This window comes from Natator depressus, chromosome 12 (genome assembly GCF_965152275.1).
Source record: "Natator depressus isolate rNatDep1 chromosome 12, rNatDep2.hap1, whole genome shotgun sequence".
NCBI classification, from domain to species: Eukaryota; Metazoa; Chordata; order Testudines; family Cheloniidae; genus Natator; species Natator depressus.
In genome coordinates, this window is record NC_134245.1 from 4,359,464 (window position 1) to 4,382,508 (window position 23,045).

Sequence of the window (23,045 nt, forward strand, 5' to 3'; positions counted from 1 at the left end):
GGGGGCTGTGTGCCTGACACGCTGGTGCCTTAGCACTGCCTGCAATGGGGAGAGTCACCCATGAAGCAGGGGAACGAAACAGCTACACACCCAGCGCAAAGGCCACCATCCACCACCGCTGAGAGGGGCTGGACTCTCTGCCATGGGGAAGGGAAAGTCTCCATCTCCTGCAGCCTCTAGAGCTCCTGGGTTACTGCACTGCCTGAAGGCTCCTTCCCCATCTTTACCAGCTAGCCCTGGTGGGAGCCTGGCTAGGGCAGTGTGGTCCAGGGCTTGCACATCACGCTCCCCCTGCTCCAGCAGCAAGACTGGGCTAGCTTCAGCAGACACTGCGTGCCCACAAAGGCCTGGCCTGGCTTTCCCCAGACTTACAGGCCTTTAGCTGCTGCTGCTCCTCTGCCAGGAGTTTCTTCTTTCCTCCATGGCCCATTGCAAGGCAGCAGGGAGAAGCAGCACCAGCAACCACTGACAGTCCCAGACAGGAGGTCAAATCCTCAGCTGGTGGGACAGGCTGCTCAGCCTTAAGGGGCTGATTCAGCCGCTGGGAACAGCTGGAGGCATCCCTGCCTCCCCCTCATGCAGCAGGCTTGCACAGCTGGAGGACAGCAGCATCTGGCACCACATGTGCATACAGCTGGATCACCAAGGAGCATGAAAGGTGCAGACTACCCAGGCTCTGCCCTCCAGCACAGCACCTGGCAGGCTCCCCCCTCAGCCCCTGGGCCCCACTGCCCAGACACCAACCAACCATGCACTGCCCCCACCTGCCAGCCAGTGCAGTGCCCAGCCAGGCATTCCCCACCCTGGGCCCTGCCAATGCCCAACACTCTACCTACTCCAGCCTCACCTGCCACACAGCACAAAGCAGCACCCAGCCAGCCCTCCCCCTCACACACACCTGCCGCACACAATACCTACAAAACCCTTTATTTAAAAGCTGTCCAACACATCCCCAGAAGGGTTCCCAAGCTCCCCGCAAGTCCCCAATGCCAGCTCCCTGCCAGCAGGGACAGGATCCCCACACCTGGTTCCTCTGCCCCTTTGCTAGTCTTGGCCTACCAAGCATCCCTAGCAGGTGGGACAAGCCACGGCTGCAGGGCTGCCCCTCGGCCCAGGCAGATGGCCTTTGGCAGAGGGCTGCAGGGGAGCGGTGGCCAGGCCAGAGGAGCACCGGGCAGAGGTCCAGCCTGGGCTGGCAGGGAGCTGGCTCTCAGGCCCGGCTGTGTCACACCCTCCCCAGCAGTGGGGTGCTGCAGGGTTACGCTCAGACTCTCCCAAGCCGTAGAGCTGCCGATCTCCCGCCTTAAAGGATTTCCCTCCAAATGCCCACTGTGGCTCCCAGCTCCATCCTGGGAGGAAGGCGGGCCGGAGAGGGGGTGCCGGGCAGAGCGGCACAGGAATGGCTGCTCCTCCTTTTTCCCCACAAACCATCACTCCATGTAAGCGAGAGGCTGGTAAGCCCAGTCGCACAGAGTGGCAGAGAGGCAGCTGAGCAGCACCGGGCCTGCAGCTTTCCAAGCAACGCTGCACGGAAGGTGCCATTGGCCAGTCTGCCCCTCAGGAGCCCCACACCGGTCAGAGGCTGGGGCACTGCCTTGAAGACAATGGCCCCTGGCAGCACCCCTTGGGTTCGTTTGGCGTTGTGACCCACAAGGGCCCAGCTGCCCTCCTCTGCCGGGGGCCAGCTTGGCCGTGCGGCGTTGGGCTGGGCTCTGGGAATCCCCAATGCAGGAGCTGCTGCAGCAGCCAGTGGAAGCAGATTGAGTTTGGTTTCCCTCCCCCCCAACCCACAGAGCAAAGTGACCAGGAGCCCCCGCAGCAGAGTGGCAGATCCACGCACAGCACAACCACACCCCTCTCTCAGGAGTCCAGCTTGATGAAGACCTTGGGCCGGGAGAAGATTTTCAGGGCCTCATCGATCTGCGACAGCTTCTTCTCCAGCTCCACCCGCCTCTTCTGAATGCTCAGGGTGTCGGCCCGCACCGGCAGCATCACAAGGTCCTTCACCAGCTGCTCCTGGCCTGCGGATGGAAGGGAGCTGGTGAGAGGGGGCACAGCCGCGCCTTTCCTGCTGTAGCACTAAGCACTGGTTCTCACTCGCCGGAGATCAGCTAACAGGCCATTATGTGGTCCCCCAGGGCAGCTGACCTGCTACACCCACACAAAAGGCCCCTGTTCACAGAGGCAGCATGTCACAGGGGGAAGAAGCCACCCCGCACTGAGACCCCCCCCAGAACATTGTGTCCCACTCCGCGCATCACACTTCTGCAGGCCCTTCAGCTGGAGGGAGAGGGGGCAGCTGGGCTGGGCTGGGGCTGGGGCGGGCTGGGCGTCTGACTGTCCGGGGGGATAGGGGAGATTAGCACCATGGATCCTAGAAGAGTGACACCGCACGGCCGAGGCTAGGGCTGCAGTCAGCAGAACCGTCCTCTGGCATAGCGTGTGGCACTGCAGAGCCGCGCGGGCTCATCTCTTCCCACCCTTCCGGGGAGGCCTCTCCAGCGGGCGCCAGTGGTTCTCCTCCCCTTACTCTGCTTCAGGTTGGTGAGGGTTTCCAGCCGCTCGCTCTCTGGCATCATGGTGTGACCTGGTGGCATGTCAGGGTCGGGCAGGTTTCGCTGCCGTTCCTCCATCTCCCTGCGCCAGTGATCCTTCCGCTCCAGCAGGCTGCCGAGGGAGAAGGAGGGTTTGTCAGCACGTGCGGCGAGGGAAGGGATCCAGGAAGGGCCAGATGGCCGGGGGCAAGAGGCTCAGATGGGACAGGGATGGGTGCCAGGCTCACCAATACTGGCCCAGCAGGAGTTGACTTGTCACCCTACTGAGTGACAGACTGCCTTGGAGACCACGGGCCTCAGTCTCTCCAAAGGCCTGGCACAGCACGGGCAGTGCAGGCTTCCCACACATCATGGTGCCAGCACAGGGCCATGGCCTGGGCCTGATCTGGAGGAATCAGCCCTGTGGCATCTCCACACAGCCCTAGGCTCCGGGCTTTGCTCGGTCCCCTACGGGTGTCGCTCCGGAGGCCCTACCGGCCATTGTTGGACATGCTTGGCACTTAGGGGAAGTGTCTCAGGCACTGAGGAGCCTTTCAATGAGACTGAGGCTCCTAAGTCACTTTGGCTCCCATTCCCAGCAGAGCTGAGCACCCGCAAGGCAACAGGAGCAGCTGACACTCAGCAGCCCCATTGAGCAGAGCCACCAGGCCGCGCTGCGCAGCCTACCCTGGCCCCGCTGCCCTGCACACAGCAGCTTCATCGGGGATTTCGTTGGATCCTCTTGGGCCAAGCCCATTGCTGGTGCAACTGCACTGACCCCGGGAGCTCACTCCGCAGAGTGGCGAAGGAGCACGCTGCTGCGAGAGAAGCCGCTGCCGTCCCAGGCACGGAGCAGCAAGTGGGTACAGGCTTGCTTGTGTCAGAGGCGCCGGCTGGGCAGGAGCCTACGTACTACTGGGGCACGTGGCCCTTCTGCTTGGCGTTGTACTCCTCCTGCTCTCGGCGCTTCTGCTCCAGCACCTCGGCCAGTGACTGCAGCGAGCGCGAGCGCCGCATAGGGGCCCGCTTGGCGGTGCGGGCATTGTGGCTGACGAAGTCGACGCTGGTGCCTTCTACCTGGATCTGGAAGGAAAGGGGGCAGCATGAGAGGCCAGACAGCAGTGACCCCCCTGCACAGCATGGGGCCTTCTGTGGCTGGAGTGAAGGAACCTGTGCAGAGCAAGACGCAGGAGCGATTCTGGAGCACCAGGAGCATGGAGCCAGGGGAGCACAGTCCCTCACCTTGGCATCAGTGTGCGGTGCTCCTGCAGCCTCTGTGTCTGTCACCGCTCTCGTTTTGGCAGGGCTGGGCGACAGCGACCGGCGTGGCTGGACCCCGGAGCCGCAGCGGGAATACGCCCGGAGGAATTTCTGAGACTCTGGGTTGGGGGGGGGAGAGCTCTCCTGCGAAATGCAGAGGGAGAGAGAGAGAGACACTACTGCTGGGACAGGGCAAACCACACGGCAAAGCCCCTCAGAGCCCAGGATCACCCAGGAGTTCCATGGTAGATGGGCGACCCCAGGCCCTGCTGCTGCATGCCACGGGAAGGTCTCCTCGAGGAGGCAGCCAGGCAGGGAACTCAGCCAGCAGGGGATACGCGGAGCCAGATCCTGCCAGTGAATTCAATGGCCTAATGCAGATTTACAATGGAGTGACACTGGAGTATGACACAGGAATCTGAAAAAGCAAACCCATGGGCTGCCAGTGAATTTAGCACTCGGACATACAGTGCCCTGAGTGCCCCCAGACAGGCCTAGGCTTCACACTGCAGCCGGCTGTGGCAGGGACTAGAATACCTGTGTGACAAAGTGGGAATTTTCTGTAATCTTTTTATTATGCCTCTGCATGCCTCAGTTTCCCTCTGCACTTTGCATTGTCACCCAGTGGTTGCAACTAGGGCAGAGCGGGAGACTGAGGGAGGTGTCACTGGCTGGGGTTGGATGAATGGGGTGTTAAAGAACTGGCTGAAACCGACCCATATCAGTGGAGGATCCAGAACAACAATGGGAGCCCCAAGGGCTGAACGACTGACATCTAGCCTGGGAAATCTTCAGTTGGAGGAACATGTGACCTCCACATGGGTTGTCAGGGAAGGGCTAAGTGGTGGCTTTTGGGGAGACTCAGCAACTCTCTCTGGAGATGGAATTAACAGCACCATGGCTGGGTGGAGTGCGGGCATAGCCAGGACGGACCATGTCAACCTTCACTTCTCTGTGCTGACCTAAGGAATTCCCCACAATAAACCCAGGCTCTGAAAAGCCTGCCTGGTGTCACTGCAAACACGCCCTGAGAGCGCTGTGCCCTGAAGGGGACAGTACAAGCCTCCCACAGGAGCCTGGCTGGGCTGGATTCGCTGCAGGGAGCCACGGAGAGAGACAGGGGTCGCAGGTGCCCAAGGGCCCAGTTTCATGGTCACGGGCCTGTCCTGTGGAACCGTGTGGGTCCTTGGGGCCCGGGCGTGGCATAGACCAGACCTTGTGATTCTGTGACAGCCTGTTAAAATGCCAAGTGTCTAAGTCCCGAGTGGGTCTGAGCTATTAAGAGCTCTGTGCCCTTCGGACTGAGGGGCTGGGTAACTCTTCCCTTTTGATCTGGTTTCATGCATGAGACCAGCGACCCACCTGCAGAGTGGGACAGCACAGCATGGCGTGGACCTGTCCGATTCCATAGGTGAGAGCTGCAGGGCATAGACCACAGACCACAATAGCAGCTTTCCAGGCAGCGCCTCAGCGATGTCGCCATCTAGTAGCGTCGGAATGCCCTGATCTCTTCATACCAACGAGTGCTGCGTCATACCCACCTGCTGGAGCAGCCAACTGCCATGGGGACATCTTCTGATCCCATCCCACGACAGCCACAGTGCAGAACCACAGCGGGGATTCCATTTCTCCCCAAGTTGGGCAGTGGCCAGACCCTTCCCATCACACTGAGGCACCTTTAACCAGATGTTAGCTACTGGTCTCCTCGCCAGAGCCGGGTATTTCCATCCGGGACATGGCTCTGCTCTCACCTCTGCAGCAGCATGGGAAGGGAACACTTCATCCCCTGTGCTACTGAGCAGGGCTCTGCAGAGCTACGCATGGTCTCCCTGCAAATCGAGGTGCCCTGCCTGGTATCTCCAGGACATGCTGACTGGGCTGAACCTGCTGGTAGCCAGGGCAATGGACCATGAAGGGCTACAGGGCAGTGGGCAGGTACCTGCAGCTTGGCCTTCACCTTGGACTCCACATTCTCATACTTCTGGGATTTCCACAGGGCCTTCATGGGTTTGGGATGGCTGTGCTCCCGCGCCAGCTCCTTCTCCTTGCATTTCCTCTGGATCTCCCTCATCCGCCTCACGTTCTCCTTCTCATGGTCCTTGGCCTCTTTCCCTGCACGCCCCGGGGAGAGACAGCTTTTACCAACAAACCTTCCCGAGCCATAAGTGGGTGCCCACGACCTTTGGCACCAGAGACCAAGGCTCTACCTTAGTCTGTTCACTGCAAACAGCAGCAAGCTGTTATCCTCCCTGTGTGCCAGCCACCAGGGGGCAACAGAATCATACCCACTGAGCCCCTTGTAAGCACACATAAGACACTGGCTTTTCTGGAGTGACTCAATTGTGCCATGACACAGAGCAACTCACTAGCACCCTCTGCTGCTGGCCCCGGGAGCGCTGCAGACAAGTGTCACACAGCCGATCAGTAGAGCCAGAAGGCTCCGCCACGCAGCTGGAGGTGGGACTGGTTTGAATCCTAGCTCTCTTGTTTGGGATCATGCGGAGACTGTCCCTCCCCCTCCACTACCTGACAGCCCAGAGGGCTGGGCCAGTGCTCTAGCTCAGCATCTTGCCACAAATGCCCCAGCACCCAGGGGAGAAAACTACTGCTGGTCGCTCCTGCCCCAGGGGGAGGGTGGGATGGGGAACCACAGGCCTTCCCAGTGTGTGGGGGGCAGTGTTAACAGCAATGCCAGACTCTATGTTGGACCCATCTGCCCTTCCTGCCCGAGGGCCAACCAGACTGATTCAGAAAGGTCTAGGGTCCACAGTCAGTACTTTAGGGCAGATTCTCTGTCCTCAGCTCAGGTTGTAGAAATTACCCACAATCCTCCTGGTGGGGATTTACCCCAGACAGGGGAGTTTCCCACTGACATTCCCAGCTCCAGGACAGACAGCGGCTGGTGCACTCTGGCTGTCCTCTGCAGGCACAAGCCAGAACAGTCTCCAGACTGCTGAGCTGGGGCAGCAAACAGGGGAGCCAGAACGAGGTCATAGATTCCAAGGCCAGCAGAGCCCTCCTTTGCAAGGCACTCCCCATGGCTGTTCTCATCATCCACGCACTGGATAATCACCTTGAATCTACTTGGCTCTTGGCCTCCATGACTTCTTGTTGCAGTGAGTTCCACAGGCTAACCGTGTTGTGTAAAAAACACTTCTTTTCATCAGCTTTAAGCGTGCTGCCTCTCTATTGAACCACCATCCCGCAACCTTGAGCCAGGGTAAACTGAAGTGCTCCATTTGCTCCCAGACTGCCCCTCAGCCTGTCCTCCACCAGCAGGTCTCCTCTCCACTCTCCTTTCCTAGCCCCAGACAAAGGCCATGCTGCAGTTAGGGTGAGGCTATGACCTCAATAACCCCAGGGTACAGACACTGCTCCCATTGCAGCCCACCCAGAGTCAATCAGCCCCCAACAAATCCAACCTTTGGCTATTCGGTTGGAAATCCCCACCCTAAGGCCTTGCCACTGCGTCCAATCAAAGTATTCGTCCTGCCCCTAGCCACAGTCAGCTCCAGCTGCTCAGTTGCACTTACTTTTCAGGGGAGGCTCCCTGTAGAGAGAGATCCCCTCCAGCTTCAGCAAGACCCCGACCGTCCCCTTCTGCCCCTTCTCCAGGATGTCCTGACCATTGGGGCGGATACGCGGGGCAGGATGGGCAGGGCGGGCACTGTAGCAGGTGGGGTACAGGCTGGGATCTGGGGCTAGAGGGCCAGAGAAGAAGTCCAGCTTCAAGGCATTCCCTTCCAGCCTCCCTCGAGCTAGAGAGAGAAAGTGTGAGAGTCAAGATGTACAGCACCACCCCATCGCTTTCTCCCTCCATGCCCCAGGCTTGCTCCAGGCTAGCCCCATTCTGGCCAAGGCGGGCTCGGATGAGGCTGGAGCAGGGCCAGTGCAAGGAGGTTTCACGCCCTAGGCGAAACTTCCATCTCGCGCTGCCCCGCCCCTGCGGCAGCTCCCCGCCGCCCCCTCCCCTCAGCCCGGGGAGACCCCCTGCAGCAGCTCCCTGCCACCCCCTCCCTCCCCTCGGCCCGGGGAGCCCCCCCCGCAGCAGTTCCCCGCCACCCCCTCCTTCCCTCCCTCCCTCCCTCCCCTCGGCCCAGGGAGCCTCCCCTGCAGCAGCTCCCCGCCACCCCCTCCCTCCCTCCCTCCCCTCGGCCCGGGGAGCCCCCCTGCGGCAGCTCCCCGCCACCCCCTCCCTCCCTCTCCTCGGCCCGGGGAGCCCCCCCTGCGGCAGCTCCCCGCCGCCCCCTCCCTCCCTCCCTCTCCTCGGCCCGGGGAGCCCCCCCTGCGGCAGCTCCCCGCCACCCCCTCCCTCCCTCCCTCCCCTCGGCCCGGGGAGCCCCCCCTGCGGCAGCTCCCCGGCGCCCCCTCCCTCCCTCCCTCCCCTCGGCCCGGGGAGCCCCCCCTGCGGCAGCTCCCCGCCGCCCCCTCCCTCCCTCCCTCCCCTCGGCCCGGGGAGCCCCCCCTGCGGCAGCTCCCCACCACCCCCTCCCTCCCTCCCTTTACTCGGCCCGGAGAACCCCCCCTGCGGCAGCTCCCCGCCGCCCCCTCCCTCCCTCCCTCTCCTCGGCCCGGGGAGCCCCGCCTGCAGCAGCTCCCCGCCACCCCCTCCCTCCCTCTCCTCGGCCCGGGGAGCCCCCCCTGCGGCAGCTCCCCGCTGCCCCCTCCCTCCCTCCCTCTCCTCGGCCCGGGGAGCCCCCTGCGGCAGCTCCCCGCCGCCCCCTCCCTCCCTCCCTCTCCTCGGCCCGGGGAACCCCCCCTGCGGCAGCTCCCCGCCGCCCCCTCCCTCCCTCCCTCCCTCTCCTCGGCCCGGGGAGCCCCCCCTGCGGCAGCTCCCCGCCGCCCCCTCCCTCCCTCCCTCTCCTCGGCCCGGGGAGCCCCCCCTGCGGCAGCTCCCCGCCACCCCCTCCCTCCCTCCCTCCCCTCGGCCCGGGGAGCCCCCCCTGCGGCAGCTCCCCGGCGCCCCCTCCCTCCCTCCCTCCCCTCGGCCCGGGGAGCCCCCCCTGCGGCAGCTCCCCACCACCCCCTCCCTCCCTCCCTTTACTCGGCCCGGAGAACCCCCCCTGCGGCAGCTCCCCGCCGCCCCCTCCCTCCCTCCCTCTCCTCGGCCCGGGGAGCCCCGCCTGCAGCAGCTCCCCGCCACCCCCTCCCTCCCTCTCCTCGGCCCGGGGAGCCCCCCCTGCGGCAGCTCCCCGCTGCCCCCTCCCTCCCTCCCTCTCCTCGGCCCGGGGAGCCCCCTGCGGCAGCTCCCCGCCGCCCCCTCCCTCCCTCCCTCTCCTCGGCCCGGGGAAGCCCCCCTGCGGCAGCTCCCCGCCGCCCCCTCCCTCCCTCCCTCCCTCTCCTCGGCCCGGGGAACCCCCCCTGCGGCAGCTCCCCGCCCCAGCTCATCTCTGCTCTGCCTCGTCCCCGAGCACGCCGCCGTTTCTCCCGCCTCCCAGGCTTGCGACACCAATCAGCTGTTTGACGCGCAAGCCTGGGAGGGAGAGAAGCAGAGTGGGGCGGTGCTCAGGGGAGGAGGCGGAGCAGAGGTGAGCTGGGGCGGGGAGCAGTTCCCCTGTGCGCCGCTGCCCCCCCCCCCCGGTTACTTGCTGCAGGCGGCCCTCCCCGCACCCCCCTGCCCCAGCTCACCTCCGCTCCACCGCCGCCCCCAACCACTTGGCGCCCTAGGCAACCGCCTAGTTCACCTAGTGGTTGCACCAGCCCTGGGCTGGAGAACCCCCTTGCCTCCCCACCCCACCTTCTCCTAATTTCCAGCCCCGCTGCTCCTAACATCAGCCTGGTCCTGGGAGTGCTCAGCATCTTAGAGGTGCCAAGCTTCTTTGCAGGCCCATTCCGTGCCCTTTGGAGCAGAGCGTGCTGGCTCTGCAGGAACCCCCAGCCCCTGCCTGCCTGCACTGGAGGACTTGGGGGAAGCCAGGCCAAAGAAAAGCCCTCTGGTCTGGCACCTCAACGGGCCACCCTGCTGGCCCCCTCCATGGATCCAGTGTGACTGTGCAGCAAAATGGGACTACGGACGAGAAGGCTTTAATGAGAACAAGTCACCTCAGGACTATGTAGGACTCCATCCATGCTCCACTGGCACTCACCTGACAGGGGGCGTTTGTAATAATCCGGGAACAGCGTGGGGTCGGGAGGGATGGGTCCCGAGATCCTGGAAGGTCCCTCAGACATCTCGGCCACGGCTCTGCAGCTGCAATCGACAAGCGGATGTCACTGGGAAGAGAAACCAGCTGGGTTTTTCCTGGGAATCATTTACCAGCCACAGTGAATATTTAAATACATCTGGGCTGCTGCTCTTTGCTGGAGACACCCAGCTAGGGAAAACAAACACCCACCCTCCAATCTGGACACTGACCCAGCTGCAGGCATCACTTGGGAACCCCACCAGGTAGTGAGTGACCAGCACGGCTCCCCCACGCAAAGCATCCATGTTTGCTGCTGTACTCTGCCAAGCTAGGAGTGGACAACGGGATGTATCACGTGATAAATTGTCCTGTTCTGTTCATTCCCTCTGAAGCATCTGGCACTGGCTACTGTGGAAGACAGGATACTGGGCTAGATAGACCACTGGTCTGACCCAGTATGGCCGTTCTTATGGCATCTCCCCTTCGCCAGAGGTCGCTTGGCTCACGCGCTGTCACCGTGGGTTTTCTCTGCAGTGTGACTGTAAGAATGGCCCTATCTCACTCCCCAGGAGTATCAGAGGCTGAGCTGCTCACTGCAGGGACTGAGATGGGTACATGCTGCTTTGGGGTGCAAGAGGGTTTCTCTCGGGGCCCCATGAGTAGAACTTTTGGCCAAGGCTCTCCAGCCATGGCCGTCTCATGCTGCTGTGGGGCTTGGCCTGCTTTGTTCCACCGGAGGCTGCTTTTGCCCCTGCGGCAGCCCTGAGCTGGGAGCATGCATTGTAGCTTAAAGCCTTAGCTCCCTCTAAGGGTGCAATACCAAACCCTACCCAACGGAAGCACCCGGCACTTTCATTCCGGGAACAATGCATGAGAAGGAAAGTGCCCAGCCTGACCCTCAGATTCCAGGGAGTGGGCTGGGCTGGCTGCTTAGTTATCCGTTAGACAGATTTGCTGCAGTCTGACTTGGTCACACATAGGCCTGTGATGCCACTTGTACAGTCACTCTTCAGGGCAGAACCTCATTTTGCCCCCTGGTCACAACTGCACCTGCTGGTTCCCTTTAGCCCCAAGAGCTGGGCAGGCATTAGATCTCCGACACGGGAGCAGCCAGCACCTCTCCCCTTGCAGCGCCGAAGGAAGCCCTCCAGAGAGCCCCATATCACCAGGGGACATGTGCTCACTCACTGAGACTCGCTCCCCACTCAGAAAATCATAATAAAACTGGGCCAGGCCCTGAGCCAAGCTGAGCAGCATCAACTCCCTGGGACTTTGGGACGGAATCAGGCCGCAGCCCTGGATAGCAGAGTTTGGAAGGCTCAACAATCATCACAGATAGGCGAGCCCTCCAGAGGGAAGAGTCCTTCCCACCGACCCTGCATCTCGGCACCACTGCGCTGTGATGCGTGGTAGCAAGGAGAGCACAGTGATGCTCCAGGGATAAGCAGGGTCATAGAATCATAGAATATCAGGGTTGGAAGGGACCTCAGGAGGTCATCTAGTCCAACCCCCTGCTCAAAGCAGGACCAATCCCCAACTAAATCATCCAGCCAGGGCTTTGTCAGGCCTGACCTTAAAAACATCCAAGGAAGGAGATTCCACCACCTCCCTAGGTAACACATTCCAGTGTTTCACCACCCTCCTAGTGAAAAAGTTTTTCCTAATATCCAACCTAAACCTCCCCCACTGCAACTTGAGACCATTACTCCTTGTCCTGTCCTCTTCTACCACTGAGAATAGTCTAGAACCATCCTCTCTGGAACCACCTTTCAGGTAGTTGAAAGCAGCTATCAAATCCTCCCTCATTCTTCTCTTCCACAGACTAAGCAATCCCAGTTCCCTCAGCCTCTCCTCATAAGTCATGTGTTCCAGTCCCCTAATCATTTTTGTTGCCCTCCGCTGGACTCTTTCCAATTTTTCCACATCCTTCTTGTAATGTGGGGCCCAAAACTGGACACAGTACTCCAGATGAGGCCTTACCAATGTCGAATAGAGGTGAACGATCACGTCCCTTGATCTGCTGGCAATGCCCCTACATATACATCCCAAAATGCCATTGGCCTTCTTGGCAACAAGGGCACACTGGTGACTCATATCCAGCTTCTCGTCCACTGTCACCCCTAGGTCCTTTTCTGCAGAACTGCTGCCGAGCCATTCGGTCCCCAATTCCATTTACAAGCCAATGAATTATTGATACAGAGCGGGGATAAGAAGGCCTATGATGCTAACAGCTAATCCGCCTAAGCCTGCCGTCATGGAGGTACAGCTCTTACTGGAATGAGACCCATTAGCAAAGAGCTAATTATTGCCCCCCAGGGGCTAATGCAGCAGTGACAAATGCGGCGACCGTTACATGTCAGTAAGAGAGCATAAGGGCTTGTCAACACATGGAGCTATTCTGGAACAGCTCCAGCTGTGGACACTCCTACTCTGGAATAAGAGTGCCTTGTTCCAGTTTCGCTTCATCCACTTTCAAAACCTTGGCCCAGAAGGTCTCACTGTCAGCCTTTCCTCTCCTGGCAAGGTCCCTCGTTCGAGCCAGTCCCTGTCCCATAAGAAAGCCACCAGCAGAGCAACACGCACAGTCAAAGCAAAGGCAGCTGCGCACCGTTATCAGCCGAGCCCGGTGGAAATCAGCGAGAGAGATCATGCAGCATCGATAGAAAATTTGTCACAGAGATTAACACAAAAGAACCGTGAGCAGAGGTACATTTATAGCCTATTATGAAAGACATAATCCAGTGGATTTTGGAGTCCACTGGCCCCAAAGCCAGGAGGGAGCCATGATTCAACTGGAGGGCTGTGATAGCAGCAGCAGGGCCTCCCAAGTGAATTCAAAGGCCCATTTCAGACCTATCCCATCTTTCCCTTTCTATTCTCTCTCTCGAGGATTAAAACAGATGGAGCATTTCCTGTGCCTGGCCTTGCTGTGCAAATAGTCTTCCAAATGAGGCAGGGTGACTTCCACTGCCTGGAATGCCGCATGAGCTGGTGGCAGATCAGAGAGGGAAGGGGCAGAAGAGTGCCACTTGGAGCTGCTGGCATTACCCCTGCCCTGGGAGACACAGGGCAAATTCAGAGCCAGCAGGGAGAGCGCTGAACATCACTGGAATCTGAGCCTGCTCCCATCCACATCAGTGGCTGAAATTTCCCCAACTTCAGTGACAGCAGGAGCAGGCACGAGGCCGTCAGAAAGCAGTTCTGGGTGGATTTAATGTGGGGGTATGGGAGGTGGCAGGAAAAGCAGTTGGCAGGAGAGGTGGGATGGGAGCCCACCTTCCCCTGCCAACAGGAGCTTTCCCAACCCCTAAGTTATAGCTGATGTGCAATTCGCTTCACGGCTCAGAGCTCCTATGACTCCAGCCTCACGTGTACAGTTCCCCACTCGCTGTTCCATGCAGAGAGCAACCGGACAGAGCAGGACTCTGCCTTTAACCCTTCCTGTTGGAAGTCGGTGCTGGTGAGAGCTGTCCACTGCAGCCATGGAGACTGCAGGCCTCACTGTACCCTCTGCCCTGCCACTGAGCCTCCAAGGCCTGTTTGCAGAGAGGCTGAGGAACAGCCAATTACAGCCAATTGTGCTGGTGGCTTTTGCATGGGGACATCTGTTCCCTAGGAGCTGGGCAGGTCTCCACGCACTGCGCATAGGAACAAAGCCAGCTTAGCAGTTATGTTCTTTCCAACAAGCAGAAATTACACCCTGCAGCAACAGCCTAGAAGAAGGAGGTAAACGGGGCTCTCTTCCAAAAGGGATGGTAGGAGGGTACTCAGGTACTTCCCTGAGAGGAGGCTGGGGAGGCAGCAGCATCCTCTCAATGCTCCAAGGACAAGGGGATTGTACGTCCTGTGGCCAGAGCAGGTAGGATAACGTAGTAGGGCTACATCAAGGTCTGCAGCTCCCTCATCCTTAACCTAGGGTGCATGGACCGTGCAGAGATTACGGGACTCAGCATTCAATGAGCCAGCCACTTGGATGAAGATGGAGCATTGCATGCTGGGATCTGTAGAGGCCACACCTCTCCTATAAGAGATATGGGAAGGGGATGCAGCTCTCCACTGGGCAATGTTCTGGTGTCCCAGAGATCAGGTTTCTTTACCTTTTACTTCACAGGTGACAGGAGGAGAGAGATGTCAGGAAGCAGCCAGAGGACTCACTGTGTGTATCAGCCAATGGTTCCCACAGACCGTCCACCTGGAAACGATGCAACGAAAATCACTTGTACGCAGCAGCTCGGACCAGCCAGCGATCACACAGCACTTTGCAAAGGTGGATGCAATTATTCTCATTCCACTGATTCACGGTGTGAGCCACTGAAGCCCTGAAAAGCCCAAGATCCTGCTACTGGAGAGGTCAGCCAGCTGCCCTACATCTCACTGAACACCCAATGTTGATGGCTTTCAGCCATACAAAAGAAGACCTCTAGTTAAATATAGTTGGATTGGAATCAGCTCTCATTTGTAGTCCCCACCTTTGGGGGAGAAACTAGTGGCCTCCATTGCACCCAATTTCCCAGGTAGAGTAGGAGGCTTGGGTTTAACCCTGGCCTATCCTAAAGGAAATTCCAGCAGGCTCCATTAAAATAATTCAGCTGATCTCAACTAGCTTCTGGTGGTTTCTCCTGGAGCACTACATAGCTTTGGTCCCCTAGATGGCCAACCAGAACCAATAGGAACCAAGCTGAAAATTTTCAATGAGATTTCAGCTAAGGTTACAATATCACCCTCTCTGAGCACTGGGCACAAAGAGTACGTCTGCACTGGAGCTGGAAGTTCTCATTTCCGTACTGAGGGTCTCTGACAGGATGGTACTTGGGGTGACTTGCCCCTCCCGCCACTAGCACCGCTGCCTCTACACTGCTATTTTAGGCACACTAGCCTGGGCATGTCTCCCCGAGCTGGAATGTACATCTTCCAGCTCCAGGGCAGGCATATCCTAAGCCAATGGTCCCCAAACTGTGGGGTGAGCCCCCGAGAGGGAGGAACAGTGGGAGGGCACAGCAGGCCCAGGCCAGCCCCCACAGGGTGGGAGGAAATCACCACCCAGCCCTGCTCTACCCCCAGCTCCACTCCCCAGCTGTGGCCCTGGCCTTGGGCCCAGACCCACCCCAGCCACGGCCCCGGCCTCAGTCCCTGGCTCTGCTCCCCACCGCGGCCCCGGCCTCAGCCCCAGGCCCCAGCTGCAGCTCTGGCCCCAGGCCCTGGCCCCGCTCCCAGCATAGCTCTGGGCCCAACCTTGGCCCCTGCCTGCAGCTCCCAAGGTGGCATGGACAGCTCACATTATGGGTAAGGCAGGCCACTGCCCTAAGCCCATTGCCTGGAGACCTCTAAGGGAAGGCTCAATGGGAAAGCATTTTGATTGATTGGCCAAAGTCCATAGTATTCTACCGCATACACACAGCCCTTCAGAGACGTCCCAGAATGAGGGACCACTTCTTGTCCTTAACTGCTGCAAGGTGTTACTGCGTGCTGTTCAACAGCTGTCCCATTCCACCCAGAAGTGGCTGTATTTCGGTAGGAGAGGAGTGTTCCCCAGCTACAGCGTGTATAGTGCTTTGGGGTTCCCGGAGATGAAAGGTGCTACAGAAATGGATGCCATTCTCTCTCTTTCATATTTTTATACAGCCCCTCTCCCTGGAGGATCTCCAGTCTATTGCTACTGTATACTACCATGGCCACAAAAAACTGTAACTGACATGACCTGGACAGTTGCTGACAAGGGCTGAAGCAAAGGTGAGTGAGAGAGAGAGAGACCCTCCCATGACCTGTTCCCCAGATTATCTCTTTCCACTGTAATCTCCTCCACTGGCCAACAATTGCTGCCTTCCAACCACTTTTCAATTTACAGCTGCCCAGCACTAGAGCCTCTGGAGTTATTTAATCCTGCCCCCCTTTCACACTGCCCCACTACACACCAAGCCCTGGAAATACCCTTGCTATGAACAGACACAACACATGCTGCTCAAAGCTCAGTAGTCGGAACAGAACCAGGTGTTCAAAGTCCCGCTGGGGACAGGTTACTGGTATGATCAAGTAGGGGGAGCCCCTTTATCTGCCTCCTTTATTGCTAGCGCTGTAACCTCCTCTCGTATCTCCCACTTGGTGCTCCCAGCGCACATTAGAACTATCAACCAACCTGCACAGCACCCTAGTGGGGTACATTGGCATGGCTCCTCCTTTCCACACAGGGCAACTGAAGGCTCAAGAAAAGAGATTTTGCCGCTGCCACTGGCCAAGCCAGAAATAGAACCCAGGAGTCCTGGAATTCCCAGTCTCCTTCTCCAACCACTAGACCCCACACCCTTCCCAAGGCAGCATCACTGGAATTATGAACAAACAAGCTCCAGCCACCTGACTCCCACCAGCCGGCCAAGCAGCATCTGGCCAGGCGTCCGTGCAACAGCAATGGCACTGTGCTCTTGGCCATGTACCAGCCTTGGCATTTGTGCTTTATTCATTTTGCTGACTTGGAGGGCAAACCGCTTCCAGGCAGAATGCAAACAAAGCTCCACCAATCAACGGGCAACAAGCCAGGGGAGCCGGTTACTGGTGGGGTCAGGAGCCCTAGGGGAGGAGGGGTGAGCAGGGATTAGTACCCATCTTTCGGTGTGCCTGGTGAATGTGGCAGAGCCCCCAGGGCGCTGGCCCCCCGCAGCAGAGCTCTGTGCTGGAGCGTGGGCTAGGCGCGGGGCCAAAGGGAGCCAGCCCCTGCAGCGTCCTGGGCATGCTGGGGTCCAAGTGGGACACTCCTGGCTCCACCTGGCTCCTCAGGGAGGAGGGTCCCTGCCCAGGGAAGGAGGGGGATCAGGGGCTGAGCAGGCTTGGGGCCCCTGGACACTGTGGGGTCCCCCAGCAGTATGGGGCCCCTGCTCCGAGGCAGACCCTGCAACAGGGAGTTTGTGCCAACCTGCCGGCACCACAGACCGGATGCCCCCACAGCGTAGGGGGTGCCCCGACCTGACCCCCCCATAGTGTGAGGTGCCCCCACCCATACCCCCGACCCCCACAGCGTAGGGGGTGCCCCGACCTGACCCCCCCATAGTGTGAGGTGCCCCCACCCATACCCCCGACCCCCACAGCACGGGGGGTGCCCCGACCTGACCCCCCATAGTGTGAGGTGCCCCCACCCATACCCCCGACCCCCCACAGCATAGGGGGGCGCCCTGCCCCGAGCTCCCCATAACGCAGAGGTGCCCCCCCCTCATTCCCCCACATCGCCGGGGGGGGGGCCCGGCCCCGCCCCCCACAGCGCGGCGTCCCCCCGCAGGCCCCCCGTGCCCGGCACTGACCGGCTCGCGCTCTCAGGCGGTTACATGCCCCCCCGCTTCTCCAAGCAACAGCGTCGCCGCCGCTTCCGGCCGCCGCGGGGGCTGCTGGGAGCTGTAGTTCGCTGCCCGGCCGGTCCAGCAGCGCCCCCTGCCGGCCGCGCCGGGCTCAGCCCAGGTGACTGACGCCCCAGCCCTGCAGGTGGAGTGGTGGCCGGAGGGGCCCGATTTGGCGACAGGGGCCGTGTCGTGATTCGCCTTAACCCCCCCCGCCCCCAATTCCGTGTCGTGACCTCCCCCTTCTCTGTCTTGCTCCCCTCCCCCCGATTCCCTGTTGTGACCCCCCCTTCCATGTCATGATTCCCCCCTGGTTGCGCAGCTCGAGTGTGTGGACTTGTTCATTTAAGGGGGGAAAAACGTTAAACTCCAAACATTTCACTCTGACATTTTCTAAGCCAAACATTGGGCTGGTTGGGTGTGAAATGACTCTTTGCTTCACATGGGCCTTGAATTTTATATTGTTTTTAAATCCAAAAATTATCTCATGTGAAACAAATGTTTTGATTTTTGTAACACACACATAAAAGCCTTTCATCTCACCCAGCACAATCACTTTCCAACTTGTTGATTTGCCCAAAACGTTGGGAATTTTCACTTTCACTCCAACCCAAACATTTTGCTTTTTTAAACAACCAAAGAACTGGAAAATCCATAATTCCCCCATTTCTTATCCTCCCCTCCCCACTCTGCCTCATTTAGGACCCAGCAACAGCCAGTGCCCCTAGCTCAGTATGGCCCTGAGGATTTCACACGGGCCTCAGCTCTGCGCTGATTGGGCTGCAAGTGGCCCACGGGCCGCAGATTGAGAACCACTGCCCTAGCTTAATGCACACCCGATATCCCAGTGAAATCTTACCATCTCCAGTGCTCAGCATGGTATGGAGAGTCATGGGACCTTTGGTGTTTTTCTTAAAGCCCCAGCTCCCAGAGTCATGGGATTATGACACACTTAGTTAGCAATTTTAAAAATGTCTATAAGGCTTTGACTACACGGGAAAGCTGCACTGGCGTAACTAAAAGTGAGATTTTAAACTGCGTTAGTGAGACTCCTACAGCCCCGTGTAAATGCACTCCTTTCAGTTTAGCTTAAATCAGTTCAAACCAGATTTAAGCTAAACCACAATATGCCACTCAAACTGCATCTACATAGGGGGTTGCACCAGTTTCACCAAACCCATTTAAAAGCTCATTAAGGTAAACTGGCACAACTTTCTTGCACAGACAGCTCATCAAGAGAAATTCGGGGCCATGCAACATCACGTTCACTCCCCCCCGCATTTCACCCCAGTTACAGATGTTTCGGGGGAGGGGCCTGAGAAAATGACACACACCCCCTCGCTCATCAGCCCTCCCATGGTCTATGTTTCTAGCCCTCTAGTTACAGACAAAAGCAGAAGGCAAATAAATGGAGCCCGACATGTATCTGTTTTAAATCGCGTGATTCTGAAGCTAATCTCGTGATTTTGGCCTGCTTGGGGTTGACCGCACTGCAGCACTCACAGGGCAGGCCAAGGGGTGAGGCTCCTCCCACAGCATTTACTCAGCTTCTTGCAGGGCCTGCTTAGTTTATGGGCTGCATTAATTCAAACAATGGTCCTGCCATTGGCTCTACCCTCACCCCCACACGGAGTCCCAGTGGAGTCGAACACACGCAATTGCCCACACAGCTCTGATTGCAGCCTGGGGACAATAACCCCAAACATTTGCCCTGAAGAAGGAAAACAGGAAGAGTGCCAGTTCTGGGGCCTGTCGTATAAAAAGAATATACAGGTACCTCCCCATGGTGGAGATTTCTGATTGCAGAGGGCTCCGTAACCTAGCAAAGGCAAAAGAACATCCCCAGGCTGGAAATTGACACTGGGTGACATCAGCCTGGAGCGGAGGTGCCAATTTTTTAATGGTGAGGAGAACCACCCTTTGGAACAGCTCACTGAGGGTTGTGGTTGATTCGCTGCTATGAGAGGCTTTACATCAAGACGGGGAGTCTTAGCTCTGCTCTAGCTCAGCCAGCAGCCCTGGGCTCCGAGCAGCAGTCGCTGGCTGACATTCTCTGGCTTGTGCTGTCAGGAGGGCAGCTGAAGTGACCAGTACGGTCCCTTCTGGCCTTAACATCTAACAGTCAAGGGTGTTCGGAGTCGCCCTGAAAGTCTGTTCCTAGCTAAACAGCGAGAGCTGAGAGGGCTGAAACAGCTTTCCCTGCTGCAGCAAAGGAAAGCAAGAATCAAAGGCAGAGGATCATTTCCAAGGAGGCACAGGCCGTGCACCAGGATCATGTGTCCAGGCGTTGGGGGACTTCACTGCAGTGGGTCTCTCATTCACAACAGGCTGCCATTCTGTGACTGGCTCTCTGGGAGATCCCATCTGAGCAGCACACAGCGGGGAGGGCAACTGGGGGGAGGGATAGCTCAGTGGTTTGAGCATTGGCCTGCTAAACCCAGAGTTGTGAGCTCAATCCTTGAGGGGGCCATCTAGGGATCTGGGGCAAAAATTGGGGATTGGTCCTGCTTTGAGCAGGGGGTTAGACTGGATGACCTCCTGAGGTCCCTTCCAACCCTGATATTCTATGATTTCTGTAGCTTTTAAGGGCCAGCTGCTCCAATGTTGGCCTCCATTTTCCCCTTGCAATTATTTGCAGGTGCCCAAGTGTCACATGGGCTGGGCCCCTGGGTACCTGGTTGTGCCCACACATCAGGACTTCATTGTTCTCACAAGCTCAGCAGCCTCTGCATGGCTGGTTGCAATTTTTGGCCTTGAGATTATTTGCACCTGCAAAATTGCAGGCGTAAAAACAAAGCTCAGGCTGGAAATTTCACCTAAAAGGTGTGTTCAGGGCAGGAGGAAAGATGCCCTGGGGCTGCTCCATTGCCCCCACGTGGAGGTGAACCTCTCTCAACTGAGGCAGGCCAGAGGTGGCTTCCTTCACAGCCCAGGAACCTTTCCTATCAGGTCACCCTTCAGCGGGGGAGCTGAGTCCCTTTGCTGCCCCCACCCAGCATGTAACATCTGGCAGGGTACCATCCCGCGAACTCCTCACCACTCCCCAGCGGGAGGCCTGGCTGGTGCTCTTTGCTGGAGCTGGGAGGTGACTGGTGGCTTAAGGAGGCTGGAAGTTCTCTACCACAGCAGCTCTCAACCCTGGGTCCGGGGGCCCCTGGGGGGCCATGAGCAGGTTTCAGAGTCACGCAGGGCCAGCGTTTGACTCGCTGGGGCTCCGGGGCAGAAAGCCGAAGCCCTGCCGTGTGGGGCTGAAGCCCGTGGCCCTGGGCCCCACCACCTGGGGCTGAAGCTGAAGCCTGAGCAGCTTAGCTTCGCAGGGCCCCGGACAATCGCCCGGCTTGCTACCCACATCCCTGGCCCTGGCTGCTATATGCAGAAAAACCCCTGTTGTGGCTCAGGTGGGCCAGAGAGTTTTAGGGCATGGTGGGGGAGGGGTTCGGAAAGAAAAAAGTTGAGAACCCCCTGCCCTACCAACGTGGGAAAAGGGTGACTCCCTGCCACCCCCTGCAATAATAACCCTAAACCCAGCAGCCCCAGGCTCCCTCCTCCTGCGGGCCCCATTTGTGGGGGGCCCGGGTATCAGAGCAAGGAGGAAAACGGACCAGAGCAGTGCAGCTCTGATCGCAGCCTCAGGGCCGTTGTATCGATGCAGCCCAAGGGCTGGGCAAGGGGAAGGCTGCGGGGGCAGCACAGGTCTCTGCTCAATTCCAGCGTGCTGGGAGGGTCGTTCTACCCCATTTGATACCCCCGTTGAAGAGAGGCATTAAACAGCCTCACTGCAGCTTCCTCTCCCAGAGCCCCTCTCCCGGCTTCTCTGGGGAGGGCTCTGCAGGTGCACAAGAGGGTTATCGCATGGAGCAATGACCCAATGGAGGGAGCTGCCTCTTCCCCCAGGAGCCGGGCAGGGCTCTCGAGGAGCCCGGCTGTGTCAGAACCACACCTAGGGACTCCGCTGTGGCATGCAGGTTGGTGGCTGGGCCCATACAGAGGGGGAGGGAGGATGGAGATAGCTCTACCCCCTGTGCACAGCTGAAAATGAGACCAGGAGTGGACCAGGGAAAACTGGTCCCTAGCACTCCAGTTCAGACCCATGCCAGAGACGCACTGCTTGACCTGCAGCAAGGCCCAGCACCGCTCTTTAGCTCCGTTTCCCCAGCTGTGGAATGGGGCTCAAGCGGGCGAGGTACCTACCCAGCGTTCTGGCAAAGCAAAGCACCTGAGCAGGGGTTTAACTATACGCAGGCAGGCAGCACCATTGGCTGCAAGGGGACTTGTTATGGGTTTAAGTGCTTTGCTGGCTTGAGGCTGGAAGAGTTCCCAGCACCTTGTGGGACCGAGCCTGACGTGCCTTTGTGAAGCTCTAAGAGACCCACAGATAAAAGGGTATCAGGACAAGCTGAACATTAGCGTCAACCAGCTGCTGGCTTCTCCCTGAGCCTCAGTGCTACTGTAATCCCTGCTACTGAACTGCAGTTGAAAGCAACAAGAGGCCTCTTAATTGTTTTATACTTAATTACTTAAAGCACCTCACCTGGGTAGTGTGAGGCTTAATCAGCTGATGCCTGGAACCTGCTATGAAGCTGCAAATCGCTATGTCATTAAGCAGTGTCATTATATTTGGGTGGATTTTATTTCTTTTCTTATTAACTTCATAGCCCAGGTCTCTGGCCCACCCCACCTAGTTTTAATGTTAAAGCACTAAGAAAGGCTGTACACGGAGCAGACACTAAATGTCACTTTGCACATTTCAGATTCAATTGTCTGAGAGGTTCTTAATAACAAAGGGAAGAAAACATTTGTCGTACTATTTGACAGTACGATATAAGCTTCAGCTACTTATATTTGCCCGACATATATCAACTTGACCGCCACAAATGTAGCGCAGTCACACACGGGAAAGTCGAGAAATCTCACAATTAAGGTTGCCCGTGCATGTAATTAAAGACTGCCTATGCACCAGGGGGCTGAATCAAAGTTGCACAGGCTGCCTTAACCCTGGCACCCCCTAACTGTAGGGGGCTTGATGGAGCCACCTTCCAACCGTCTTTTAAAAACTGAAAAAACAGAAATTCCATCACATGATGGAACCAAACTGGGTCATCAGCAGGGACCAGCTCTTTAGTGCCACCGAGCAGCCCGCTGCTAACAAAGGAACTGGGAGCAGTAGCAGGCTGAGTATGCTGATCAGGCATGAGAATGGGATGAGACACGCATTGCTGGTGCATTTCACAGCTATTTGCTGACAGCAGAGGAATCGTGAGACTCAGAACACCTGGGTTCCATTCCAGGTTCTGGAGGGGAATGTGTCTGGTGGTTACAGACCTTTCCACCCCTGTCCTCAGCATACCTGTCTCTGTCCCCCCCTCTCTGTTCCTGCCCCCTCTCCCGCTCTGCTCCTATCGTCTCCACCATCAGTGCCTATATAGCCCCCAGCCCTTTCCCCCTCTGCTCCCATCCAACCATACCACTGGGTTCCTGTCCCACTCTGTAGCACACCTCTCTCCTCCACAGCTCTCCCCCCACCCTTTTCTGGCTACTGCCCCCCAGCCCACTCTGCTTTTCCCACACCCCTGGTTGCTGCAAACCCCTCATCTCCCCTGGCCCACTCCCCATCCCTCTGCATTCTAAATCAGAACCATTCCTCCTCCTTGCTATCTGGGAGCCAGCCCTGGGAGCCTGGAGTGCACAGGAGAGACAGGCTTCCTGCTCTTGGCTCCGATGCCTGGCCCGGCCCCTGGCTGCCAGGACACACCATTACAGGGAAAGTCTGGTCACACATAGGGGCTGTGAGGGGCTGCAGCATGCTC

At 58.4% G+C, this 23,045-nt stretch overlaps 1 protein-coding gene across 2 annotated transcripts; it reads right to left on the reverse strand.

Annotated features, from left to right (window-relative positions):
* Positions 1-822: 822 nt before the first annotated feature.
* On the reverse strand, positions 823-17,269 carry ENKD1 (enkurin domain containing 1). 2 transcript variants are annotated; one of them, XM_074968385.1, is made up of 9 exons: positions 17,206-17,269; positions 14,017-14,111; positions 9,881-9,984; positions 7,328-7,552; positions 5,734-5,906; positions 3,777-3,938; positions 3,448-3,617; positions 2,531-2,667; positions 823-2,021 (listed from the first exon to the last, which is right to left on the reverse strand). In XM_074968385.1, the coding sequence occupies exons 3-9, from the start codon at positions 9,963-9,965 to the stop codon at positions 1,861-1,863; spliced, it is 1,113 nt and encodes a 370-aa protein (XP_074824486.1). In that variant the 5' UTR covers positions 9,966-9,984; positions 14,017-14,111; positions 17,206-17,269; the 3' UTR covers positions 823-1,860. The 2 variants fall into 2 exon arrangements, with proteins under 2 accessions (XP_074824486.1, XP_074824487.1); XM_074968386.1 differs by having other exon boundaries at positions 9,881-10,007.
* Positions 17,270-23,045: the final 5,776 nt, after the last annotated feature.

Coding starts and splice junctions, on each gene's coding strand:
- ENKD1 (XM_074968385.1), bottom strand. CDS start 9,965: ATGTCTGAGGGACCTTCCAGGATCTCGGGACCCATCCCTCCCGACCCC. Junction 3,618..3,776: donor CACCGCACACTGATGCCAAG/GTGAGGGACTGT, acceptor CTTTCCTTCCAG/ATCCAGGTAGAAGGCACCAG. Junction 2,668..3,447: donor AAGGGCCACGTGCCCCAGTA/GTACGTAGGCTC, acceptor CTCCCTCGGCAG/CCTGCTGGAGCGGAAGGATC.